At 41.3% G+C, this 24655-nt stretch overlaps 1 protein-coding gene and 3 long non-coding RNA genes across 5 annotated transcripts; 1 reads left to right on the plus strand and 3 right to left on the minus strand.

Annotated features, from left to right (window-relative positions):
- Positions 1-3099: 3099 nt before the first annotated feature.
- On the plus strand, positions 3100-6549 carry LOC122818869 (uncharacterized). Of its 2 annotated transcripts, XR_006368344.2 has the most exons (3): positions 3100-3307; positions 3507-3653; positions 5461-6549. It is a non-coding gene; the product is annotated as an uncharacterized LOC122818869 (long non-coding RNA). The 2 variants fall into 2 exon arrangements; XR_007764526.1 differs by lacking the exon at positions 3507-3653.
- A 1093-nt stretch (positions 6550-7642) lies between these two features.
- On the minus strand, positions 7643-8204 carry LOC127011523 (uncharacterized). Its single transcript, XR_007764528.1, has 2 exons — positions 8161-8204; positions 7643-7799 (listed from the first exon to the last, which is right to left on the minus strand). It is a non-coding gene; the product is annotated as an uncharacterized LOC127011523 (long non-coding RNA).
- Positions 8205-11504: 3300 nt separating this feature from the next.
- Positions 11505-12042, minus strand: LOC122819134 (uncharacterized). Its single transcript, XR_006368555.2, has 2 exons — positions 11900-12042; positions 11505-11841 (listed from the first exon to the last, which is right to left on the minus strand). It is a non-coding gene; the product is annotated as an uncharacterized LOC122819134 (long non-coding RNA).
- A 7044-nt stretch (positions 12043-19086) lies between these two features.
- On the minus strand, positions 19087-23898 carry LOC108032038 (vesicle-fusing ATPase 2). Its single transcript, XM_017105849.3, has 4 exons — positions 23687-23898; positions 23296-23620; positions 20903-21868; positions 19087-20526 (listed from the first exon to the last, which is right to left on the minus strand). Exons 1-4 carry the CDS (start codon positions 23794-23796, stop codon positions 19672-19674), a joined length of 2256 nt encoding a protein of 751 aa, XP_016961338.1. The 5' UTR covers positions 23797-23898; the 3' UTR covers positions 19087-19671.
- Positions 23899-24655: the final 757 nt, after the last annotated feature.

A 24655-nucleotide genomic window follows, 5' to 3' on the forward strand; every position in this document is an offset into this window, starting at 1 on the left:
TCCAGACTTCCAGTCCCAATCTTGAAAATGTAAAACCCCCCGATCACCAGCAACAACTGCAATCGAGTAAGGCCCACGAACAGCTCCACAAAAGCTGCTCTTTCACTGGCGTTTTTCCCTGGGCTGACAACAACTGAATCCGAAAGATAAACAACAAGCAGCACTCTCACTGCTTTTGGGGCAGCGCGAGGCGAAGAGGTCAATGACTTGGTCCAATTTCCAGAGACTGTCTCCGTGCCAGCGGGCAGAGCATCTGCTTTCCGTTCGGTCGTGAGTTGTTTTCAGTGTAAACAACGGCACCCCAATGAAGACGACAGCGTCAAGAGCAATGAAACGCGCCGGCCGCCAGCGAAAACAAATTCAATTCACTTTCTATTCCAATGAAAAATCGCTCAAAGCTCTAGCGGCGTCTCGGAAAAAAACACACAAAATATCAACAACAGTAACAACGAAAGTGGTAGACCAACACCACAACTTTGGTCTTGGTCTTGGTCATACAATCCATTGATCTTCAGTCGCTTTCAAGTGGGGTAAACAGCGGAGCACGCCTCATCAACAGCAGCAACATCCACGACAGCGATTGGAGCACTGGAAATAAATTTGCAGAAATTATATTTGCAATTAGGGGTTTCTAATTTGATATTATTTAATAATAAGAAAAACTTCTTATTACTACATATAAACACATAAAAAAAATTAAAGGGTAAATTTACCAATAAAATAGTTAAATAGTCCACCGAATGGTCAATTTTACCGGCAAAATAGTTACTCTTTCCAAAAGAAAACCCACAGCATAGTAATTACAACATAATAGTATCCAACACAATAATAAAACACTTTTAACTGACCTTTTTTTTTACCAGAGTATCTGCATTGGCCAATTTTATTGTTTCGGTGTATTGTAAATTTTGTAAATATTTTATAACTTGAGTAACTGTTGAATTATTTAACCTCTTTATTTTTTTAATAATTGTTTATCATCTTTTAAGGAATACAAAATAATTAAAGAGATGTTTTTTAGAGATGTCTATATCCCCTAGCTTAATTTAAGTAAACTGTCTACCGTTTTTTCCAGTGCACCATTTGAAAGCGACTCCAAAACCAACGTTTGCTGTTGTTGTCTTTTTCGGCCTTAACGGTTTCCGTTTTTGTCTGTTGGCTGTTGTTTGTTTGCTCAGCCAGCAGCCACATGTGTTGTTGTTGGTTCATTTGAATATCTAGTGAAAATTTCACCCAGACAAGTGCCTTTTGTTATATATTCAGTTTCAGTTTCAGTTTCATCTCTCTGGGCACCTTAAAAACAGCATGAGAGTTTCTCCTAATTTGCAAATATTTTTTCTTTCCTCCATTTTTTGGCACACTCAACCCACCAGAAAGAGAGATGTCAAATATTTTAAATAGTTTTGAACTTGTTTGCGCATAGTTTCAAGACGACTCACGTGTCAAATCCTACAGTTCGGCCTAATCTGGCATTAGTCACGGAGTGGATGTGTTTGATTCACCACGGGGCGTATGCGCAATATGCAGGCGAAATGGGTCGCATGTCTTGAGCAGCAACATGAGGCACTTGTGCGAATGGGGGTTTCGGTTTTCCCAGTACTCCACGCAGACTTTGGCCCAGGGCCAGCCAGAACCCAGGACTTAATAGGCCAACAGGCCAAAATATGCACCTCGAGGCACGTACGTTGAATGGTAAAAAATGGAAAACAAAATGGGAAAAGGTGGAAAAGCGCAGAATGAAAAGTGAAAAGTTTGTCAGCGGCAAAAGAGGCAGTCGCGTTGAATGTCTTGCACTTGGTTTTGCCAATTGCAAATTACGTGCCATAAAAGCCAGGCAACCGACGTTTGGTGTGGGCCGTTTCACCCTCTCCTTTCCAAAGCCCATTCCCATTTCCAATCCCATTTCCATCGCCCGCCCCACTCCCCCTGCGAACTCACCCACTCACCCGGCCACTTTCACGTCTAATGCCAAAACACGTTGCAATTTTCATTGCTTGGCACTGACTTTAGGCCTGTTGGCCAAGTCCAAGTTAACCAAGTTAGCAATTGCGCAGCCAGGCCGCTTCGCGAAAATAGTTATATCTAGTATAGTTTTGTGTGCTTAGCTGCTGTTTGCGGCCACTATCAGTGACGTCAGCAGGGGGGCAGCAGCACCTGTGCAAATTCGACTGAGCAAATGTGTTGCGTAACTCGCGTCAGCCAGTCCCTGTTCCTCAGCCTCAGTTCAGCCTCAGTTTCAGCATCTCTACTACGCTACTCACGCTACTCTGCGAACCGCCCACCGGCGGCTAGATTGTGTAATAAGCACATGACAATTAATAGCACCCAAACCCGAACGCACGCGCCTACGACCCGTAAAATCAAACAGAAATAGCTTCGAAAGCAGCCAAGTTCGCCGTTTTTGCGACAATTCAATTAAAAACCTATTACACATTGTTTTTGGCAGTGCGCAGCCCTTGAATGGGGTATGCCGAATTCCAGCTGGGCACACAAAAATATATTTTTAGTGGTTTCACATACTGCCAAGATCAACATTGAAAACACGTGGAAAATTGATCGTTCAGGGATTTAATTTTAAGCAAGCAAGTGAAATATATTTTGTTTGCCAATGTAGTTAAATAAAAGTTACGTAACTGTATTTCAATTTTATTAGATTGTAAATACTTCTAATAAATGAAATGCAAATACATTTCGGATAACTAAAATGTATGTAATTGTATTTTAATAAATACCATTTTCCAATTTAAATGCATATATATATTACTATTATTCAATAAAATTAACTACAAATTCAACTTTATATAAATGCAAATATATTAAAGAATATCTACACATGTTATTTACGTTTTGAATACTGTCTCATTGTGATGTAACCAAATCTTTAGCAACTTAGTAAACCATATATATCATGGTAAATAGGAGATTTTAAACCCGATACTTAACTTTATGGAGAGAAAATAAATAACTTTATATTTAAATAATAAATAAATGGTATCTAGTAAATATCTTATACATTTTTTGTAGCCATGTAACTTAAATATTATTTGGATATGCCTGTGTTTTCGATCAATTTTCCCTAATTAACACTGTTACAAGCCACAAGAGCAATGACAATTCGACGTGCTGGAGTGTCGCAGTATTCATAATTGTTTTAAATGTAAAGCTATCAAAGTACTTGGCCAAAACAGACGGAAAGAGCCCTCGAGTTTGGAGCTCCCCAGACGGCGAACGAAACGTGAGCTGGCCAAAGCACACACACTTTTACCAGAGCTGGCTACCTGTGTGTTGGTGTTTGTACACCTGTCAGGTGAGGCTCTTGTGCGCTTTTTGTTTTTACCTTTAATTTTTGGGCCTGAAGCTGAAACCAATCCATCTAGCGCCTCCTCTATCAGCATAACAATTAAGCTTAAATACTTGTGGCTTACTGACTGGCCCCAAAAGGGGATTATTCACACTTGATTGGAGGCATGTGAAAATGTATATTTTGATTTTTTTTCTCCTGGCAGAGCTACAACCTGCACGGGGCTATCAGAATTCATTCAAAAATTTAAATACAATCCAGAAGAACGAAAGGCGGTGTACTACGTGACAATATTTTGTGAGAAGGGGCAGAAAGTTAAATGCAGATCAAAGAAGACGAGAGAAGAGTCGCTGTAAGTGTGTTTTCGATCTCTGAAAATAGGTTTTGGGATATTTATCTGTAAGATACTTCGTCGCTTCAAAAGACACAAGTGTATTTTAAGAGGGAGCTTTCAATGCATTTATCGGCTGGCTTTGACCAAAGCATTTCCCACCTTGTGGCCACATAAAAAATAGATTCAAATAGACAACAAATAGAAATAAAACATAAATAAATACACACACAGGCAGGCCGGGAGAGGGAAAGAGATGGGTAGAGAGGGAGCCAGCATGGCAACATACAACAAAAAAAAGTTCATTGAACTATTTGTGAGCTTTTTCGGTGTGTGTGCCTGTAAAGGTGTGTATCTGTGTTTCCTTAGTTTTATTCGTGGATTATGGTATCATAGCACATAGCTTCTTCTTCGAAAGGTTTTCGTCTGCTTCTTCTGTCCATTTTTTCTTTTTTCATTTTTGTATTTTTTTGTTTGAGGTGTCATGTGCTTCTTTGGGTCTTGGATTTCGGCCTTTGTTTGCCGGCATTCGATGGTAATGTAAACTTTTATAATGAAATTAAAATTGATAGCAACACACAATTGTGATTAATCATAAGTGGCGAGGGAAGTTGGCCCTTCTTGTGCACATTTTCAGCCCAGTCATTGTCCAGCCAAGAATGCCCAAAAAAATAAAGCCCAGCCCAGATTAACCCATTATTTGCAATCCGCACTTTAGTCGCGACATTTAATTCCCCGTAAAAAAGGGGTGCGACCTTGGGCTCAGCAGGTGAGAAGCGAAGCACATTAAAAGCAAGTCCTCAGTATAAATTGAAATTTAAATTAAATCTCGAACAATACGCCGGCTAACATTACGATTGGAAGTATTCCTATCACACATTAAACAGGGCGAAACTCGTCTGCTTGCTGGCAAACAGAATGCACTTAATTAGCCCGATACGAAACACATTTCTGTCTCGATTGTGCCTTATTTTTTGGGAACAGCGAACAGTGTCAGTACCCCAATAGTCTTGGGACCATGCCAGCCGATCGTTGGCACATTAGTCTTGTGTTATTATACTTCTTTGTCGCACACATTAGCGCCAATTAATTACTTTATCGTATCTTAAGCGAAACAAGTATTTTACTTTGTTTGTTGTTATTGCTCTCTGGATACTTTTCGGGCAGAAATACACCCAAAACCGGATATGGCGCTACCTGTGGGAGTTGGAGTCGATTACATGGGAATATTTCGCAGCTGAGTGATCTAGTTAGCGATCAAAGGGGAGCGAGTAACAATAAATTGAGAATAAATATTTAACAGCAATTAGCATATTTAAATAATTTGTTTAAATAATGATACGCATATTTGTACCGGCTTATGCAAATCACTTTTTCAAGATGGTACATTATTTTTATTCATAATTAACAACAACCACTTCATTTGCTTAGATTATTTTGGGTAGAATTTGATTTGCGAAATTTGTTCAAAATAATTTGTACCTATTGAAAGATCCATTATTATTAAAAGTAGTTATTATGATTTACACAGACATTTTTGGGGACTATCATTTAACTCAAATTAATCATTTTGTAACGATCTTTACTACGAAATTGTTGATATTTTTGTTAAATCCATAATTATTTGAAGTAGTATTTAAGATATAGTTCGCAATTTTAAGGAAATTATTATCTTTATAAGAAATAAGCTCAAACTAATATTTTTGTAAACATATTCGTTAGAAATTGTTTGAACACAGGGTGTAATAATTTATTTATTTCGTCAAATTACCCATATAGTACAATATTAACATTTTTTTTTAATTATGATTTATTACTTCCTCTACAGAAATCACCAATTTGTGATTACAAAAGTTCACGATCGCGACGACTGCGCGGAGGTATAGAATGGCATTCACCCCGTTTATGGCATGTGTCGCATTAAAAGTTTGGCTTTTGCATAAATCAGATCAATAACCATGCAAATGGCTGAAAGGCGTTTAATGCACAAAATGCGCCACAGTCTGTGGATCCCGGCGGCCCCCGACCCGAAATCCACCCCGGCAGTCCAATTACCACCTACGGCGAGCAACGCCGACCGCTGACAACATAAATAAATAATTAATAAATTAGAATAAGACGAGGCACCCCGGCACATGAGCCAGTTTGCGCGACAGAGCTCGTGCCACACTCGACTCAAAGCCAAGTTCAATACCAAGTAACACGCGCTATGCTCGAGCTTGAGATCGGTCAGCTCAATGATCGAATCGCACCGTATGGGATCGTATCGTATCGCATCGGATAGGCCGGGGAAAGACGCCTAGTCATAGTTACTCACACGACCATGCACAGATCATAGCCCAGATCTGACGGAGAACAGGAAGCACGGCGGAGATTAGACGCCTTAAAAGCCGATCGCAATAAATCAAAATTAGCAGCATACAACTTTGGGCCAAAACACACGCCCTTTGGCCGCGTACCGCTCGCCCCGCTCGTCCCGCTCGCTCCCCCTGCCCCGCCGCCCCTGCCCCTGTCCCGCTCTGCCGCTAAGTGCAGGTTGCAATCAATGCCGTAATAGCAACAACAACAGCAATAACAACTTCCGTATTTCATGCGCTGTAATTTAGCTCAAGTAACAAAATGCAAAGCCAAACTAAATGTTGACGGTGACGCGACACGACGCGCAACCTAAAGCTGCGAGCGGGCCACTGCACTGAGAACAAAAATGGGTTCAAAGAAGAGTTCCAGCGGTTTGGGGGTTGAAGAACGAGTGTAACGAAAGATCATACAAATTTCTTTCTTTGAGAAGGATGTGACTTTTATTTCTATTTCTTATTTATAAAGAATCCTTGTGTAGCAGTCTATCTTTAAATTATTAGAAATACATCTTCAAGATTACAGAAAGTTATGATTTTAGAAGTCAGTGTGATATATTATATATTGTTATATTTATTTATTTGTACACTGTAGACTTACTTATAAAAACTAAGCTACAGTAGTGATGACAGCTATAGCTGCTGGGGCTTTCGGCTGGTTATCTATTCAGATATTTCTTAGTACTTATATAAGGTTCAACACTTAACGATTAGATTACAATTAACAAATAATTGTTATATTGTTTTCAGGTATATAACAATATGTCTGAAAATTGGGTAAGAATAGTGATAAAATCATCAGCTTATAAAATACACCCAAGGACAATATATTACAAGGCTATTCTAGTCCCCCATTTCAGAAACATTTTAATTGATTTACCGAAGAGGTTACAGTCTATAAAAAATCTCAACTATCTTTTTATATGTCTTGTGAGATCCTCTTCATCCCTTCATACAAAATACAGAACTCAACCCCTTGATAATGATTCTTGTAATATTTTACCATAACTTGGTTGTACCTTTGTGATATGAATATTGATTAATGTAAAAATCATCTTTTAATACTCTAATTTGGTGTGCCATATTTTCCAAGCCCCTTATATTGACCACATCATTTTTTTCCGTCTCCATCTGAAAGGCGAATCGCCTGGCAAGTGCCGGCTGTGAACTGCAATCCAATATTTGCCATGTGCGGGCTGGCTAGCCGAAAGGCGACTCCCAACACGTCTGCACTCGACGATTTGCTTCGATTTCGTGTTTACATACAAATTGACATAATTTGTTTATAAATGTTTAATGATCGGCTGGTGACCGGGCCCAGACGCAGATTGTTTACCACTCGCAATTGTGCAAATACACAAGTGTACAAAGCGAAAAAGAACATGCTAGAGCAGACATCATAATACGAAACACACTTGTGGCACTCGATGCCATAAATTGCCATGTTAATGCACCGGGCCTCAAGACTCACACAATCGTTCCACACCGTTCCAGGCAATTTATAAATAGGTGATATTTATTAATTGCACCGAACGCCAACTCAATAATTGGATTTATTTACAGGTCTAACTCGTTGGCAGCAGCCGACAAACAAAAAGCAAAGCTAAGCCACATAAATAAAGCCCATGAAATTCCCAAATCCAGAGAACCGTGCGATTAAAACTGGATATGCACATCCTTAACTTATTTCCATGTGGATTTTTATTATTCTAGAGATGTTGAAATTATCGCGCTGATTGCATAACACCCGAATCGTCAGCCAGAAGAAGAACTCAAATGCGCAGCCGGGAACGCTCGGAGAAAAAAAGGAACACTGGGGGAAAAAATTAATTAACATATTTTTATATTAGTTGTCTTGACGAAAGCCATCCAAGCGTTTGCATATAATTAAGGGATTTATGTACGCAACAGCATTGAGAACCGCGGATAATAACAGTGTATATTTAAGGGAACTTTATTTATAGGCTTGGGTACGTAAAGAGGTAAATTGGGAAGAAGCGTCATAGTTCTCAGAACTTTGAAGTGATACCTTAGATAGTAGAATATAATAATGAGGCTAAAGAAGTCTTGTATTGAAATAGGAGATAAAATATAGTATGATTATGATTAATATGATATTATGTTATTTTAAGATGCAAGAATATTAGAGAAAAAAGGAAAAAGCAGTTAAAAACCTAATTTAAAAATATAAAGACCACCATTTCCGTTCAGACTCGGCACACTTTCCAAAAGTTCTGGCTTTGCCCCTGCGAATACGTATTTATAGCTACTTAGGGGCGGTTTGGAATCAAAAATCGAACCCAACCCAGTCGCCTTCCAAGTGACGCAAATGAAGGCACATAAACTGCATATATATCAGCGGCATATCGAAATCGACCCCGGGCAATACGGGTGCATAAGTGCATTATTAGCACTTTCATGGAACTGAAAATGGAAATGTCAAATGGGCGCTGGGTGCCGGAGTGCGTAGAAATAATGGACTGCCGAGTGGGACTGCGACTGCAGCGGCGACTGTTGGCCAAAGTCGAGTGGATCGGTCTCTCTGACATATCGGCATGTACAGCCGCCCGGCCATTACAATTATTATTACATATTAACATTTGTAGCATTCTTACATACTTAATACATTATTACAGTAATTTAATAACATGTTCTCATGGTCAACCTGCTGATCCGACCGCCCCGGCCGCTCTGGAGTGCCAAGTGGATTCCACGGATTGCCCGAGCCCAGTATCAGCCCGCTGCATATTTTAAAGAGCCGCCACCGCCGGCGACTACATTGTAGCCAAGATCTCTTAGCCAAGAGCCTGCGCCAACAACAACGGGGGTCATAATGAACGACACTTTACGGGCACTGCGCCCCAGCTCCATTGATGGCTCAATGGGGTTCCGTTCCCGGTCACATCGCAGATACAGATACAGTTACAGTTACAGATACAAACATCAAATATCACGATTTTCAGCTGTCACCCTGAGCTGCCTCCGATGCGGATGCGGACATTTGAGATAGGTTTGGTTTACTTTGGGACTGCGATTGCGATTGCGATTGCGGGCGCGACTGCGAAAGTGAAAATGCATCGGTCTAATTATAACACGTGATATCATCGGACGCGCATGATTTATGCGCAAGTGCACCAGATCCGGCAACAACAATCGCCAGAACCTGATTGGATTGTCTTGGCCTGCGCACCTCCGCCCGGGAGATAGCCCCTGGGGATAGCTGGTGGCTCAAGTTCAATGTGGAAGCGGCTAACCCGAGCCGCCAGACAAGGCGAACCCTTGGAAATGGAAGCGCCTCAGTCGCCATCTGGTGCAGAGAGAAGAAATCTACGAACTGGGGTAAAATGCGATGTTAGTCGTAGGTTTCCAAGGGAAATTTTAGGAGGGGTATCCTTACCTAGTAAATTAACCATAAAGTATAAAGGACTGCGGTGGAATATATTAAACCAAAAATATATTGTTTAAAGATACAAATTAATGTCATAAATATTTTGCAATTTGTTCTTTACTTTATTTCCATATTTCTCCGTATCATTTGGAACCTCTTGCAGTATAAACTGCAGGAAACCGTCTGACATTTCTCGCAGTGCAGGGGCCTCCACCATCCACCCGATACGCCTCTGGACACCCAAAACCGCAAACCTCGACGTGCAAATGTCTATGCAAATGCGGCACCCCCAGCACTTGGCGGCCCCTCACCTTCGGACCGGCGGCTTTTGCACAAACAATTCCATTTCGCTTTTAATTTCTTCGCGCAGCGCTTTTTCGTGTGTGTTTGTCAACTAAATTGGGTCTAGTTTATGCGGTTTTATGAATCTGACCTTAGTCATGATCATGAAATGCTCTGCGCCGACCCACTGGGCTGCAATTGGGGCATGAATGGGGAAGCTCAGTGCCAGTCACCCACTGGAGGAGGGGCTGGTGATTGGATAACAAGAGCAGGAGATTGGGTGATTGTTTGGGATTATTTCAAATGGTGATCATGGTTGTTAGTGCGAAGGCTCGGCACAGATAAAGGTCCTTGACACGGAACATTTGGAAACACCTTCTATAGCAACTTAATTCTCTCTATCTTTTGGATAAATGGTATTGAAAAAATACCTTTATCCAAAAGATAGATAGATAAAAGATAAATATGTATTAATAATCATGGATAATGGATAGTCATTTTTAAATGCTACTATATAATCTTGATTTACTTAGAAGAATCTTCCCTATCATTCCGATAGCCTGAATCTTTTTGGTTACACTCCAAGGGATGACAAGTGGCCTTAAATTCAAAGCGACTTGTCAGCAGCTAGCGAACCTAAATCTTGTTTGATGAGTGAGTGATGTTCCCAAGCTGGCGTTCTGGGCCCGACACGTGATGCCAAATTCGTTCTTTGCCGATCGCCAGCCGATGAGTTGAACCCCGAAACGGCGACTATTGACACATTGGCTGGCCCGGCTCCAAACAAGCTCTGGCCCGAATCAAGTTCAAAGTCAAACTAATTATCGGCAATTCAGCTAATCAATAATAACGCCAGCGAGCGTTAGAAAAATCCCCCGGCAAACGCCCAAAACATGAAACATGTTTGGTTTAAGTTTGGCTTTATACTTAGTGGTTGTGTCTTTTTCGTTAGCCCAGTCAAACTACTTACACCGACTGACAGCGAAATAAATAACTAAACGCAAATACAGCAGCGGCAAATCAACGCGGCCAGCAGTATTTTGGCAGGGAACTTGTTTAATTTGCATAAAGCCGCACAAATAAAAGCGATGCAATTAAAAGGCGCGCGCGTAGATCCAGTCAGCTGATGATGGGTTCGGACCGGCTGGAGTTGTGTTTTGTCGGGGAAATATGGCCAAAAAGGGGGCTAGGGGATGGGATCGGTTCGGGTCGGATCAGATCGACAACTGGAGCCGGCAGTCGGGTAAATTTAAATACACTTTTATATGCACTTTGCCGACTCTTCTCGCCTCGCAGTTGCTTAATACTGCTCGGAATTCAGGAATCGGAATCGGAGCCCGCCGTCTCGAAACTAGTTCGTCGCAGAATTAGTGCAGTAAATAAACAAAAAATGGGAAAAAAATATTGTATAAAAGTATGCGCGCCTGTGCGCGAGTTAAATATGTACTACTAAACTGGGCTTTATTTAGCGTGTTCTATTGAAAGGACAATAAACTCTCGGCGAAACGCCAAGGCCAACCACATCGCATTAGAAGACTGCGATCGATTCTTATTCGGGTCGCTCAGACATCTGTGTTTGAGTTCTAAATTCGGCTCAACTCGACTGATTTGGGTATGCAAATTGCACGAGAATCGGCAACTGATCACCTCTGCTGGGGATCGTAAACAATATCTGCTTTAGTGCAATCCGAAAATAGTTTCAGCATAAGTGGATATTGAAATACAAAATATTTATGCCTTGGGGTCCTAATTATTATCTCATTTAGTGTAATCCGACAATATTTCCAAAACAAGTTGATATTGAATAAATTTAGAATTAATTTAGGTATTTTAACAAAAGACAACCGATTAAGAAGTGATTACTTCATTTATTTAGTCCCAAATTACATCTTTGCGGCTCACGAATATTGGGCGAGTTTTTGATGTAGTATTGACCGATTTCAAGATGGAGCCAGAAGGGTGCTCAGCCCTTCTAGGGGATCCCCACGTATCTGGCCTAGCAGCAGGGATACCCACAGTAGCAGCCGCCACAGGGCCCACAGGCGTAGCATGGCCCGCAGACATTGGGCCCAAAGCAGGGTCCACATCCTCCTCCGCAGGGTCCACAGCACGGTCCGCACGGCCCACAGCAGGGTCCACAGCAAGGTCCACAGGGTCCGCAGCACATGATTAATCCGTAAAAGTTCTAAGAAAAATTGCTACCATATTTTTTTTTGCTTTGAATTTGACCACTTTTTACTCACATTGAACCGAACAAAGAAATAATCTGAGACTACACGACAAATTTAGATGTGTTCAGGCCGAAAGGACAAATAAGAATGATACTGAATGGGGAAAGACAGGGGTATATGGGCTTGAAGGTGTGACAGTCGAAGCTAAGGTTGCTTTATAAAATGTTTTGGGATCATAACTTTATTTATTTACTTATAAAATACGAAGTAAAAAATAAAAACCATTTTCTTTATTCAGAAAGTCCAAGAAAGTTTACGATACCTTTTAAGCCAGCTAGATAATTACCACTGGAGTTAAAGCCTGATAAATACATATAATCTTCGGGAACTTCATCGTTTCCCTTTAAACCAGTTGCATATTAACTTCGAGCCGAATCTTCTTCGATTCCACAACCAGAGGTCACTATTTTTCCAGTGCACTGTAACACATGAAATGAGTAAATGAGATTTAAATTTTTGTTTTCTTGCGGATCATGTGTTCATTGCACCCGGGTGAAGTTCGAGTCGCTGCCGGTTCCCCAGTCGAGTTCTGCGCTGCACTTTTGTTTACTCTTGATTTTGTCGTACTTTTTGATTAAGTGCATGGCGCATAGCCGCTTGTCGTCGGAGTGGCACTCGGAATCGGAGTCGCAGGGCGGAGAATCGGGGCTGTATATGCAAGTGTATATGGAGTTCATTATCTGACCGAAGAGCCGTGTTGCTCCCAGCCGGACCGACCAAGAATGTCGCATTGAAAGAGGTCAATCACCAGCTCTGCGATGCGCCTTGGATGTCACCGGTGCAATTGAGTGCAATTTATTTTATTTGCTAACGATTTTACGATTCTGCGATATCGGTTAATTAGCCCGGCTCCCGAAAAGCAGGAAGCCAACTAGCTGACGGAGTCCAGTCCAGTCTCCGCTCGGAGTGTACCTGGTATATGCCACAATGGTGTGCTATATGCTTATACAATGATTTGTATTTGTGCATGACTGACTCGGCCCGGGCATTCGGGCAGAAAAGTATGGGTTGCAAATAAAAAGCGCATAATAGGCGTTTAAATGCAATTTTCTCGGCAAAATGGTCGGGCGAAATATCAAAAATTCGAATTATATGTTTTGCAGCATGTTGATTAGAATGAAATATGTGTGCGAGCGGAGGGTCGACCGGCCACCAGAGCAAAAACCCCGTCGACAAGCCGCACAGAAGTCCTCTCCCTTCTAGCAGAAATATTTGGGTAGCATCCCGCATCCGATGAGACGGACAAGTCCAGCTCGAAGTCGGACTCCTGCTCTTCTTCAGCACGGAGAAAAAGTTAGGGCACAGGATTAGAAATCTTAAAAACATATGAAACTATAAACTAATGATATGATGATATACTATTAAATTGTGATATATCACTTATCATAAACGTAGGAAGGAACTAATATAAATACATACCATATCTTCAAAATAGTTGAGGGATATCACTTATCATAAACGTAGGAAGGAACTAATATAAATACATACCATATCTTCAAAATAGTTGAGGGATATGGTAATATACAAATAAAATATAATATTTTATTACTAATTTGTATGTTATATAATATGTTATAGCTCAAGAATGAGGCCAAACTGTGGTTTCATTTTTTCCAGTGTGGGCCTTTGCCTTTTTTTAGCTCTTGATGGATGGAACTCTGGTCAATAATTTTGCGAGGGTGCCGCCAAAAGGGCAGCAGACGCCGTTCTAACTTAGTTTTTTCCTTCATATTCGGTCTTTGATGGTCTCTGCTTGAAATAGATTATTGGCAATACATATGTATACAAATACAAATATTTTTATTTCGTCTGGCGGCGAGAGTTCAAGGATTTTCATTGGGTTCAGTGAACCAAGTGTTCCTCCGGCCGGAAATATCGAATTCGCCTTAATTACGGCCCCTAGCGCAACTTATTAATATAAGTTTGATGAAAAGTGAAACACAATGGGCACACACAGATGTCATCATCGGCTGGAAAGCGCTGAACAGTGCCCTCAATGGCCCAAGGAAATCAATATCCGCCTGTCGAAAGTGTGCGCCCTAATGACTTAAGGCGTGGCACTTGGAGGGCCAAGGGTGAGGAGCGGCAGAAGGGGTGAAAGGTGAGTTCGGGTAACCCGAGCAGCCGCCGAAAGTGAAGAAAGCACGTGCCCCATCCTTGAAAGGGGGCAGCTGATCCCCTGAAAAGGAAGAGTAAAGAGCACACATAGATCTACACAGATGTAAGCGATTAAAAAACTATGTTACACCCTATGATATTTGAAGTTCCATATCTTAGATCTTAGTATAGGAGGCGTCCTAAAACTGGTCTAATGGTTCAATCAGTCTCAATGGAATGTGCATCCGTGTGGCGTTTGAGTGCGCAATAATGACTTGTGGGCGTTCCAAATCAAGAGACGAAGGGTTGAAAGGGTAAAAACTAAATGGAACCTGAGGAAAGTGAAGAAATCGGGAGTTCTAGGCACGTGCCGCCCCTTAGGATTCAGCTGTCCTGAAAAGGAAAGTGATCGCAACGCAGCCCGATAGCGATCCGAATTCAGATCGAAATCAGGGGCTGGGAAGTCTGGGGCTCTGATTGATCGTGCGACACGGGATGCGGATGAGGCTGCCAGGAATTCCTGAGAAAATCGCTCACACACACAAAAAACGCGGCACGCAAAAAAAGGGTGGAATACAATATAATAATAATAAGGAGCAAGGGAGCCGAGGGCTCGTATTATTTAATTTGGAACTGGGCCGTTCTTTCTTTGCTCTTGTTTTTCTGGCCCCGGTATCAATGAATCGGAATGAAATAAAATGAAATGCGAATGCGAATGTCTCGATCGCGTGCGGCAACATTTTCACAGATTTCAGATTTCGAGTTTCGAGCTTTTTGCTCCGGATTCTGATTCTGCGTTTTGATTTGTGCCTCCTTTTGATCGTGCCTCGTTTTTTAAGTTTGTGTGTAATATCGGGGGTTGTGTCTTCTGTTTAGGCTATAAATGGCATATAAATACATACTTCTGTTTAACCCTTGAATGCTGGAGGGGGTGTTGCACTTATGAGACCATTGCGCATTACTTTTAAATCACATTTCAAGAACGAAACTGTTTAAGTTGGTTTTAAATTTGTCTGTCTTAAAATAAATCATTGATAGTATTATTTAAGACAAATAAATCCATTTATATGATCTGCATTTCATTTATGTTTTTTCAACTTTTATTGGTTCAACCTTTCGTGAATCCCTTCGGGAAGTCAGTAGTTGTAGGGTTAATTCACCATTTTGTTTGCCAAATATTTCTGCCAATGCGATTATTTCCCATGTTTTTTCCCCAGTCAGTTGATGACTAATACGCATGCAAGTTCCGCGAAAAACACCACCCCTCGCCCCCTGGCATTCCGCAAATAGTTGCCTGCCAAATTGCAACTCAATTATAAATTGCGAAGAGGAAAATAAAAATAAAAATAAAAGGCAAAGAAACCCAAAAGCGAAACCGAAGCCAAAGCCAAGAAAAGGCCCAAAAGAGTCGCAGTGTAAAATTGCAGCTAAGGCAGCGGCAAAAACTGCTAATTTAACTGCTGGTTTCGCATGCCAACACAGACACACAAGACATCAATGGAAATGCCATGAAAATGCAGGTTGAGCTATGGAAAATCCATGAAATGAGCGAGTACGGGGAAAATCTTCCGCGTTTGTGTAATGCAGGAAGATTTTGCATGATGCTTGCTTTTGTACTCGCTTCACATTTTCCCGGACTGCTTCCACAGCTATACTTTTGTATGTACAAACACATATGGTTATATGCAAGTACACTGGGAGAAATTTTGCAGAAAGCTAAAGAAAATGTATAAGAGTCTTTAAACAAGAAAATAGGTTTTTATTAATTTTTTAGCGCCTTTCTAGCTCGATTAAGCAATTTTAAGCCATGCTCAATTATTCAAGCTTATATGTATTTGTTTTGCCAAGTGTTTTTCTTATTAAGTGTTATTCTTAATTAATTAAAACTGACAACTGAGGTAGGTGTTACTATGGGTAGGATACCTTTTCTTTTTTTATTCCATCCTTTTTTAAATAAATTCAAATCTTCTATAAATATTATAAAAAAGTCAAAAAGATAACGATGTATTTATCACTTGTATATCCCAAGTTAACATTTTAATTGATTAATGTTATAGTTCAAGTTTTTCAGTGCATTGTAAGTACTGGCGACCTGCCACTTCACCATGGGCTTTACGAAGACTCCGAAATAATTTCGGACAGCCTGGTCGGTCCTTAAAAATGGACCAGTCGAAACTGCTGGAAAACGGAGGCCAATCGTTTAATCAATTTCTCTTGGAGCGGACGACCCCACGGATGGGAGATCGCGGATCCGAGAGCGAAAGCACCAGCTCCGCTTGAAAGAAAGCAGGTGAGAGCGGCGACCGCTCGTAAAGAGCCGAAAGCATGACACCCCAGATGCGCCCGCTCCTTGGGTGGAAGGGGTGGCGAGGGGCAGGGAGGCGGAGGGGCGTAGGGGGCTGTGGGCGAAAGGGGGCGGGGACAGCGTGCGAAAGTGAAATCGAACCCTCGCTGCCGGCGTTTGCGCTGTTGCCAACAACAAAAACAACGAAGCCGGGCCGGTTTCAAAGTTTACGAGGGGCGCGATTGCACAGTGCTTCAAATTTCACAAATTGAACGAGATTCTCCTTTACATATAAGCAATAGAATTGTTATTAAAAAATGTATAAAATAATTTACAACAAAAAATTAAAGTAAATAAAATTTCATATTAAATTATTAATGTAAGTAATTCCAAAGATAACATTTCCTGCAGCCGAAAAAGTAGCAAAAGTAAAAAAATAATTAGTACAAAAAATGTTAAATAGCTTAGCCATAAAAAAGAGTTCGCTTAAATAAAAAGGCTTTTCTATACTAAAAAATATATATTACAATATTACTAAATTCAAGTTCATGTTTCTAAGCATTACACACATTCAACAAAATAAAATATTATTTTTCAAGAACTGAAGTTCACCCATTCTTAGTTTAGGAAAAGATTAAGTGATTATTTTTGTATGTTTAGGAAATCCACTTCGGAACCATTCATCATAAAACACTGTGAGCCGGAGGCTCCACCGTCGACAAGTGAAGAGAGTGCGGCAGGCGCCGCTGCTGCCTTCAATTAATAATAACAAAAATACGAATTTGTAAAAGTTTCGCATTTATTTTTACCTACGGTGAATGAAAATCCGTTTCGGTTTTAATTTTGGCTCCTCGCAGGCAGCGCAGCTTCGATTTTGGCCCGGTCACTGAACTTTGTCCGACTGGACTTTCGTCATGAAAATGTTTGCATACGTGAGCGACCGCCGATGACGCGCTGGCCGGGCCCCAATAAATATAATTGCCCACCCATTGCCGGGTGGGTGGGCGACAATGAGTCGGCTTTTCCTCCAAGCAGGGCTCAGCAGAGGCTATTTTCGGACGGGATCTTAACTCGGTCATAATCCAGGCGAGGTTTCGACTTCGCTTCTCTTGCTTGATTTAAAATTCTTCTCTCTGCAACTAAAATCCAGGAGCTTGTCTTCTCAAATTAAGTTTCAATTAACTATAAATAATATTCTCAAGGAAATGTTTAGGCCAAATTTAATAATTTATTTTAAAATAAGAATTTTTACTGAGCTAAAAATAGTTTTCAAGCGAGATATTGTTTTTAATTGAATAGAGCATAAATGTAGGATGCGAACTTTAATTGTTGCAAAAGTCTTTTTCAAACACCATGTCCAGAATTTCCCCCACCGACCGTGATTGCGGCTTAGCGATTCCAGGGGGCAATTGGCAATGCAAATCAATTTTCAGATCTCAAGAAATATGCAGCTTTAATTAGTTAATAAGCGGCGCTGGCTCGCAGCTGACACCGTCGCGACATGGCCATGGCTTTGGTAGTTACTGTGGCTACTGGCTATTGGCCATGGTCTGCGGGTACGGGTATGGGTATGGGTATGGCTACCCAGGATTCAGACGACGCTGATAAAGCTGGACTGGACCGCGAATGGGCGTCGAGTGCAATTAGCGCCATATATCAATTACCGAGCAGTGCTCCACTCCACATTACGTATACGCAGGCGACGCGCGGCTAAAGTGTTTTCATTATAAATCATTTATTCAAATTGCATATTAGAGCGACTGGTTGTGGCCAGCACCTCGGCGCTGCTCCGATTGTGTTCCGGCGTCAGGTCTCGCTGGGAACAGCTGATCGATGGACCGGCGGAATATCTGTACTATGTAGCGACGGCGTGATAACCACCTGACGCCTTCCAAGACGACAGCTGTCTCTGCCTGGCAGCGCTCGTCTAGCATAAACAATATTCAAATTAATGGGAACTTTCAAAGAATTTAAATATAAAGGGCGAAAAAGTTATTCCACAAGTTCAATATTTACAAATCACATCAAATATATCTATATAAGATTAGTCATAAAATTAATATAATAGTAAATAAACTGAATAAGTAAATGTAATTAAAAGATACATATAAGTTCAGAAGTTAGTGCTAAAACCAAAATTAAAAAAAATTTATTTGGTCATTTTACCAATTAGACAGATATACATTGTTTTTATTCCTTTATTGAAATACTCAATATTTATCCATAAAATTACTTTTGCAAATGATCTTTTTCATAGTTTGCGTTTGGATCGTTATTCAAAAAAAGCTTCGATCAGATTCCACACTTCTTAGTCGAGACATAAACCTCCGTCAGCTAGTTTTGAAACCTCATGCGATCTTGCTTGCGAATGTAAAGAAAATTTTGACAGATTTAATTTATTTAGGTGTTCGGGCATTTAAATTTGTTTATATCAAAATTATTTACCTCCCTTAATAGACGACACACTGTAAATACAACGACTAGTTCAGATGCACCTACACATTTTGAATCGGTGCTAAAAACAAGTTTTATATGTAAGTTTGCTTTAAACTATTAAGTTTCCTAATACACCAAATGAATGGTTCTAATGTCTTTTGATTTCATCTTTGTCTAAGTCGGCTTTGTATTTAGCATGCTAAATGCAATTGCTTTAAAAACTGTATAAAATGCATCTTGTTTGTAAAAAATTGTCTATGTAAATCTGTGCGTACATATCATGGAAAAAATACTTCATTTATTCTTAGTCGCTTCTGCGAGTTTTACAAGTTCGTTGGTTTCATTAAAATTGAAAACGTATTAAATTATCTTCATTTGCGAATTGGTCTTCAGTTACGGTAGGTTGTGCGCTTTATTAATTTTTAGTAAAACATAAGTGTATTATTCCGCGGTTAAATAAAGCGTTCAGATACGTTAGCGTTGTCCACTCTTTTAAATATTAATTTGAAAGCGAAAATTTGCCTCAATGATTTATGCAAACAAAGAAGAAACAAATAAACTACTTGACTTCAAACCTCTCATTCGCGAATTTCCAAGTCAGGAAAATAGGTTTGAAATCGACTAATTTAAAGGATCTTTCTGCAAATCGAAATTTAGTTGTTATCCTAACATCAAATAATATTAACAAATTTTTTTTCAAAAATTATTTGTCTCCCTTAGGGAAAGAGAACTTTTCTACATGCTTAAAATAAAAACAACATCAAAGTAAGTGTTAGGTATTTACTGATTTTTCCAAACATTCTGCTAAAAATAAAAAACCTATACCATTGCAATGGCAGGTATCTACCCTTGATTTGGCTGTTAATCAAATCGAGCCTCGCTAAATGTGTGGAAATGGAATGAAAACGAATTAGAAGGCGGCGTTCAGCTCGACAATGGACAGCCGCAGATCGGAGATGGGCGGTAGCTAGTGCGATCTGGCCACCAATTCCAGCCCGCCCTCCTCTTCCATTTTGCTGAGGAACTTGATTACTCGATGGTGGGGTTCCGATTGACGGATCATGTCGATTAGGGCCAGCAGCTTTTTGATGCCGATGCACACCCGCTTTCCGGCCATGTTTCTGGCAATATTTTGCAGCTCCTCGGCACTGAAAAAATCCGAGTCCTCCAGGACGGCGAGCACATGCTCGGGACTCGACAGATTGGACACATGCAACACGGACGTGAAGGCCGGAAGCATTTCCATCTCTTCCAGGACGTCTCGCCGGCTGGATGTGCACAGGATCAGCAGTTTTCGTCCCTTGGGCGGCTGCTTCTTCAACAGAACCAGTAGGGCTTGTAGCGTGAGATTGGAGTATCTGGGTCCAATCGGCCCGTAGTCCAGCAATCTCTCCACATTGTCAACCACTATGCAACTCAAGGTGGAGCGATAGGCGTCGTCGAAGATCTTGCGGATGTGCAGGCACTTGGCAGACTCCGTGAATCCCACCATGTCCTCTGGGGAACAGACCTTGACAAACGGGAAGTCGCTCATCTTGGCAAGATTAGCGGCCAGCGCTGATTTGCCAGAGTTGGGGGCTCCTTCGATGAGAACGGACACCAGTCCGGAGCCCTCAGTGGCCTTCGCCTGCTGCACGGACAACATTCCATCCTCCAGGATGTCATTGACCGGTGGACCCCAGTGTATAATTCCGCGTGCCAGTAGATTCTCTAACATTTCCTGGGAGGCTCCAAAGGCGGGCTTGATGTCGTTGTCCAAAGCGTGTAGAAAATCGGCACGGGTTACTTTCAATTTCTCCATAGCCTCGGGATCCACATGAACCTAGAGTTTTACGCATAAGAAACGTATATTAGATATGTAATTATAATCGATTGATTAAGGCAGTATAACTTTTTACTTGAACAGTAACCGTCTTTTGGATTGAGTCCTTAGCTTAGCTCAACCAAAATTATACAAACGTGAGAACCCTAACCGTAAACGAAGAAGAACAACTGAAATAAATAAGTATTTCTAATAAATAGCCTGCAATACACTTTAAAATTGTAACCTTTTGATTTGTACGACACATACTCCATCACCATGATATTGTAGCCTTAATTACCATTCGTTTGTAATTCTATAAGAGCCCTACCTTTGAATCCTATGAACTTATTGTAACTTTAACTAACGTGCAATTGTAAACCTATAGGAACTGTACCTTTGAGTCCGCCTTAATCAACCGGTTCATGGCTGTGGACTGGGCCGCTCTGACCAATCCTTCCAGTTCTGCGCCGCTGAAGTTCTTTGTCCTGGCCGCAATCTCGTTGTTGTCCACATCGCTGGCTATCTTGTTGAAGTCCCGCATCCGTTTGGTATGGATATTGAGGATCTGAACGCGTCCCTGCTCGTTGGGCAAGCTGATCTCCATTTGAACTTCCAGGCGACCAGGTCGCAGCAGCGCCTCGTCGATCATGTCCCGCCTATTGGTCATGCCTATCACTAGGATGTTGTTCAGCTGCTCCACTCCGTCGATCTTGGCCAGCAGCTGATTGACGACCGTATCGTGGACACCACTATTGCCCGCCACCGAGCCACGAGCCTTGCAGATGGCATCGATCTCGTCGAAGATGATGATGTGCAGCCCACTGTTCGGGCCCAAGCGCTTTTCCTCCTCCTCGGCATCGGCGAACAAGCGCCGGATGTTGGCCTCCGACTCGCCCACGTACTTGTCCAGGATCTGTGGTCCGTTCACAATCTTGGGTTCGCGGGCATTCAGCATGGTTCCTATTTGCCGGGCCATCAGCGTTTTGCCCGTGCCGGGTGGTCCGTATAAAAGTATACCCTTAACGTGTTTGATTCCGAGCTGCTCTACCAAATCAGGCGGGAAAACACGAGAGGCAAAGGCTCGTCGAAAGATCGCGTTGAACTCCTTGTCTAGGCCACCAATACCCATCTTGCCAAAGTCCCAGTCCGGGTTTATGATGGACTGCCGAACTATCTTGCCCTTCGAGCGACCCTGCAGATTAAGCACGGAGTTCTCGGCCTTCTCAAAATGCACCACTGTGTTGCCAAGGATGCGGCCGAAGCGGACGTTCCGGGTCTTTGGGTTAGCATCTCCCACAGTTCGGGGGTCCACTGCCTCCAGGGTTTTCACTGCGAGGCCCAGGAACTTCTTGTCTTTGAACTGTAAGGCAGTAAAGACCTCTATTAGAAAACCTCTGTAGACATAGAATATCACAAATGCACACATTTCACAGATAGGATCATTTACACTAATAATCTTAAAGTTAGGTGTACCCATCATTTCAGCTTATTTCAATCATAAATTTTTGGTTTGAGTAATAGAAGACTTTTTGACCAATTTAGCACTTATTTTCCTCGCATTAGATACAAAAATGTTGCTATTTCAGAAAACATTAGTATGAAATATTTAAAAAAAGTGGATAAAATCACTACAATATTCTAAAAATAAAAAAAACAAAGGGATTTTAAAGGACGTAGTTTCTATTCGTTTAGCCGAGAAAAATATGTTTGAGCTGACCTTTACAAAAACTCCACATTTTCAAAAAGGTCTAACAAGGTTAAAAAATGTACATGAATTAAGTTTATATTAAGCTAACAAACAAGCTAGCAGAAACATCCGATTTTCTTGGCAAAAAATGTAGTGAACTACCTCGAAACAAATTTCATAAAAAATGAAAGTGGCATATAGCCAATTTCTTTGATGACGTGTACAGCGCACACATTATTAACCTCGGGTATAACTCAGAATATTGCATCACCCCGTTAATTAGGCCATTATTTGTGTGATATATGAATCAGCAACCTCGGTAATTATACATATAAGTTGGAAAGGTACAAACATAGGCTTTACAAAATTGACAAATGTAATTACAGATAATGAGTTATTATAATGACTTATTATATATATATATAATGAGTTTGAAATCTAAATTCGTCATAAAAGTGACTAGGTGAATTGGTTTCAACTGCCAATAAACTGAAGAGGTGGTGAAATAGTAAAGTGGCGCAGCTATTATAGAAGTCCACGTAAAGGTGCGCGCATACTGCAGCGTTGCGGGGCGGGGCGGCGCGGCGCGAAAGTTTGCTTGTAATTAAATGTAAGCCCGCACACTGACGCGGCGTGTCTCGGTGCGACGCATCGTGTCGCATTCGAGCGGCGTTTGCCGCGCCGCACCGCACCGCCCAGTGAGCGCGCACCTTAAAAATTGAATTTTGGGGTTTGGCATCTAGATTCTTGCGCAGCGCAAGTTTGTTTCTATTCTAACTTTCTAACAAACATAGCACTAAAACTACTCGCGCTCAAAACTTTTGAATACTTTGCATGTCAAAAATGAGTTAAGTCGGACAATTAACTAAGAACTTATAATTGAATGTGATCGATATTTTGTAATGTCAAACCAAAGGGGCGTATCTAGTTAGTGCTATAGGTGTGCTAAAAACAGATTTTCCGGAAGAATATCTTACTCCCCCTTGTACTAATTTAAGCTAATAGACGATGCCATCGATACTAGCTCTTCCTCTGGCATTGTTTCTGGAATTTTTAAATGGAAAAAGGACTCCTACGCTACTTTCTTAATATTGCGCTACCTGAAAAACCAGTGTTTGGCCGACGGTCAGAGGCATGCCGGCGAACTGCATGAGGAACTCCTTGGCCATCTCGTCCGAGTCGTAGGGCTCCTGCGTGGTGGTCTTCTTCTGCAGGAAGTCCGTCTCGAAGGACACGAGTGTGATGAGGTCCGAGCTGGCATCGAATCGGTAGGGCCGCACGTCTATTTCCTGGTTGATGGACAGCGAGGCCCACTTGCGCTGGACGAGCGAGAACCCGACGTGGCCGGGTGGCAGATCCCTGCCGCCAATCTTCTCCAGCGCGAAGATGAAGTGCTGGCCCGGTCCCGGCGAGATGTCCACATATCTGCGGAGTGTTGCGAAGCGTGAAAGAACGCCCACGTAGTCGTGGAAAAAGCCAAACACCACTTACTTGACCTCCTCCGTGAAATCGGAGGCATTCACAATCACCCTGTTCGTCAGCGAAAGCTCGTCCGTCGGGCATTTCATCGCCCTCATCTGGTGCGGAATTTCGTTCGACATTGCAAGGTATAATGCAACGACTTTTTCAGTTTCACTTTATAAATACAATCCCAAATTGAGTCAGCAATCAGCTGTTTTTCGAAGGGCATTGCGAGTGTGTATTCGCTGTGGGTGCCAGCAAAAGCTGGCTGCTACGCCATCCTCTGTTATGTGCGACAGTGAATCGAATATTCAAAACAATTGTAAGTTAAAAACAGAAAAAACGCTGTGTTTAACACGCACCTTAGTTGGGTGCAGTTCCTCTGGCTCAAAAGCATTTCAAGGTTTTATTTCGGCCGTATTTGATCCGGACTGGAGATCACTTGGATCACTCGCTTCAGCTCTTCAGACCCCGCGACTCCGCGATCAGCTGTATGTTAACAGAATGTTGACAGTATGTTAATTAATTATCGAATATTGATTGCGATTATTAAGATCGAATGTAAATTGTATTGAAACACACAATATCCATACATTGTAGAACGTATAAAATATTTTTCAACTTTTATTTTTATATTATGTGTACTGTTACAGTTCCCCATTTGTAAACTTACATATAAGTATTTAACAAAACGAAGGTACAACCCCAATCTCTACATGTATCTTAAAAGATATTTTACATTTGCTCTACAGATGCGCAGCAGTGTCAGAAAAAGCTGAGGTAGACGTATACTGAAAATCTTAGTGCTAAGAGTATTGGTTTTTGAAACGAAAAAAACTAATTTCAGATATAATAAATTAAGTAGGATAGCATTTATAAACGATTTGCGTACTAGCCAGATCAGTATTATTAAAAATTTGTATTTTAAAGTTATTTGAACGATATTTATAGAGCGTAAAAAATGTTATAAGCTGTTCGGTATTTCTGCTAAACGTATGT

The sequence above is a fragment of the Drosophila biarmipes genome, chromosome 3R (genome assembly GCF_025231255.1).
Source record: "Drosophila biarmipes strain raj3 chromosome 3R, RU_DBia_V1.1, whole genome shotgun sequence".
Classification (NCBI taxonomy): domain Eukaryota; kingdom Metazoa; phylum Arthropoda; class Insecta; order Diptera; family Drosophilidae; genus Drosophila; species Drosophila biarmipes.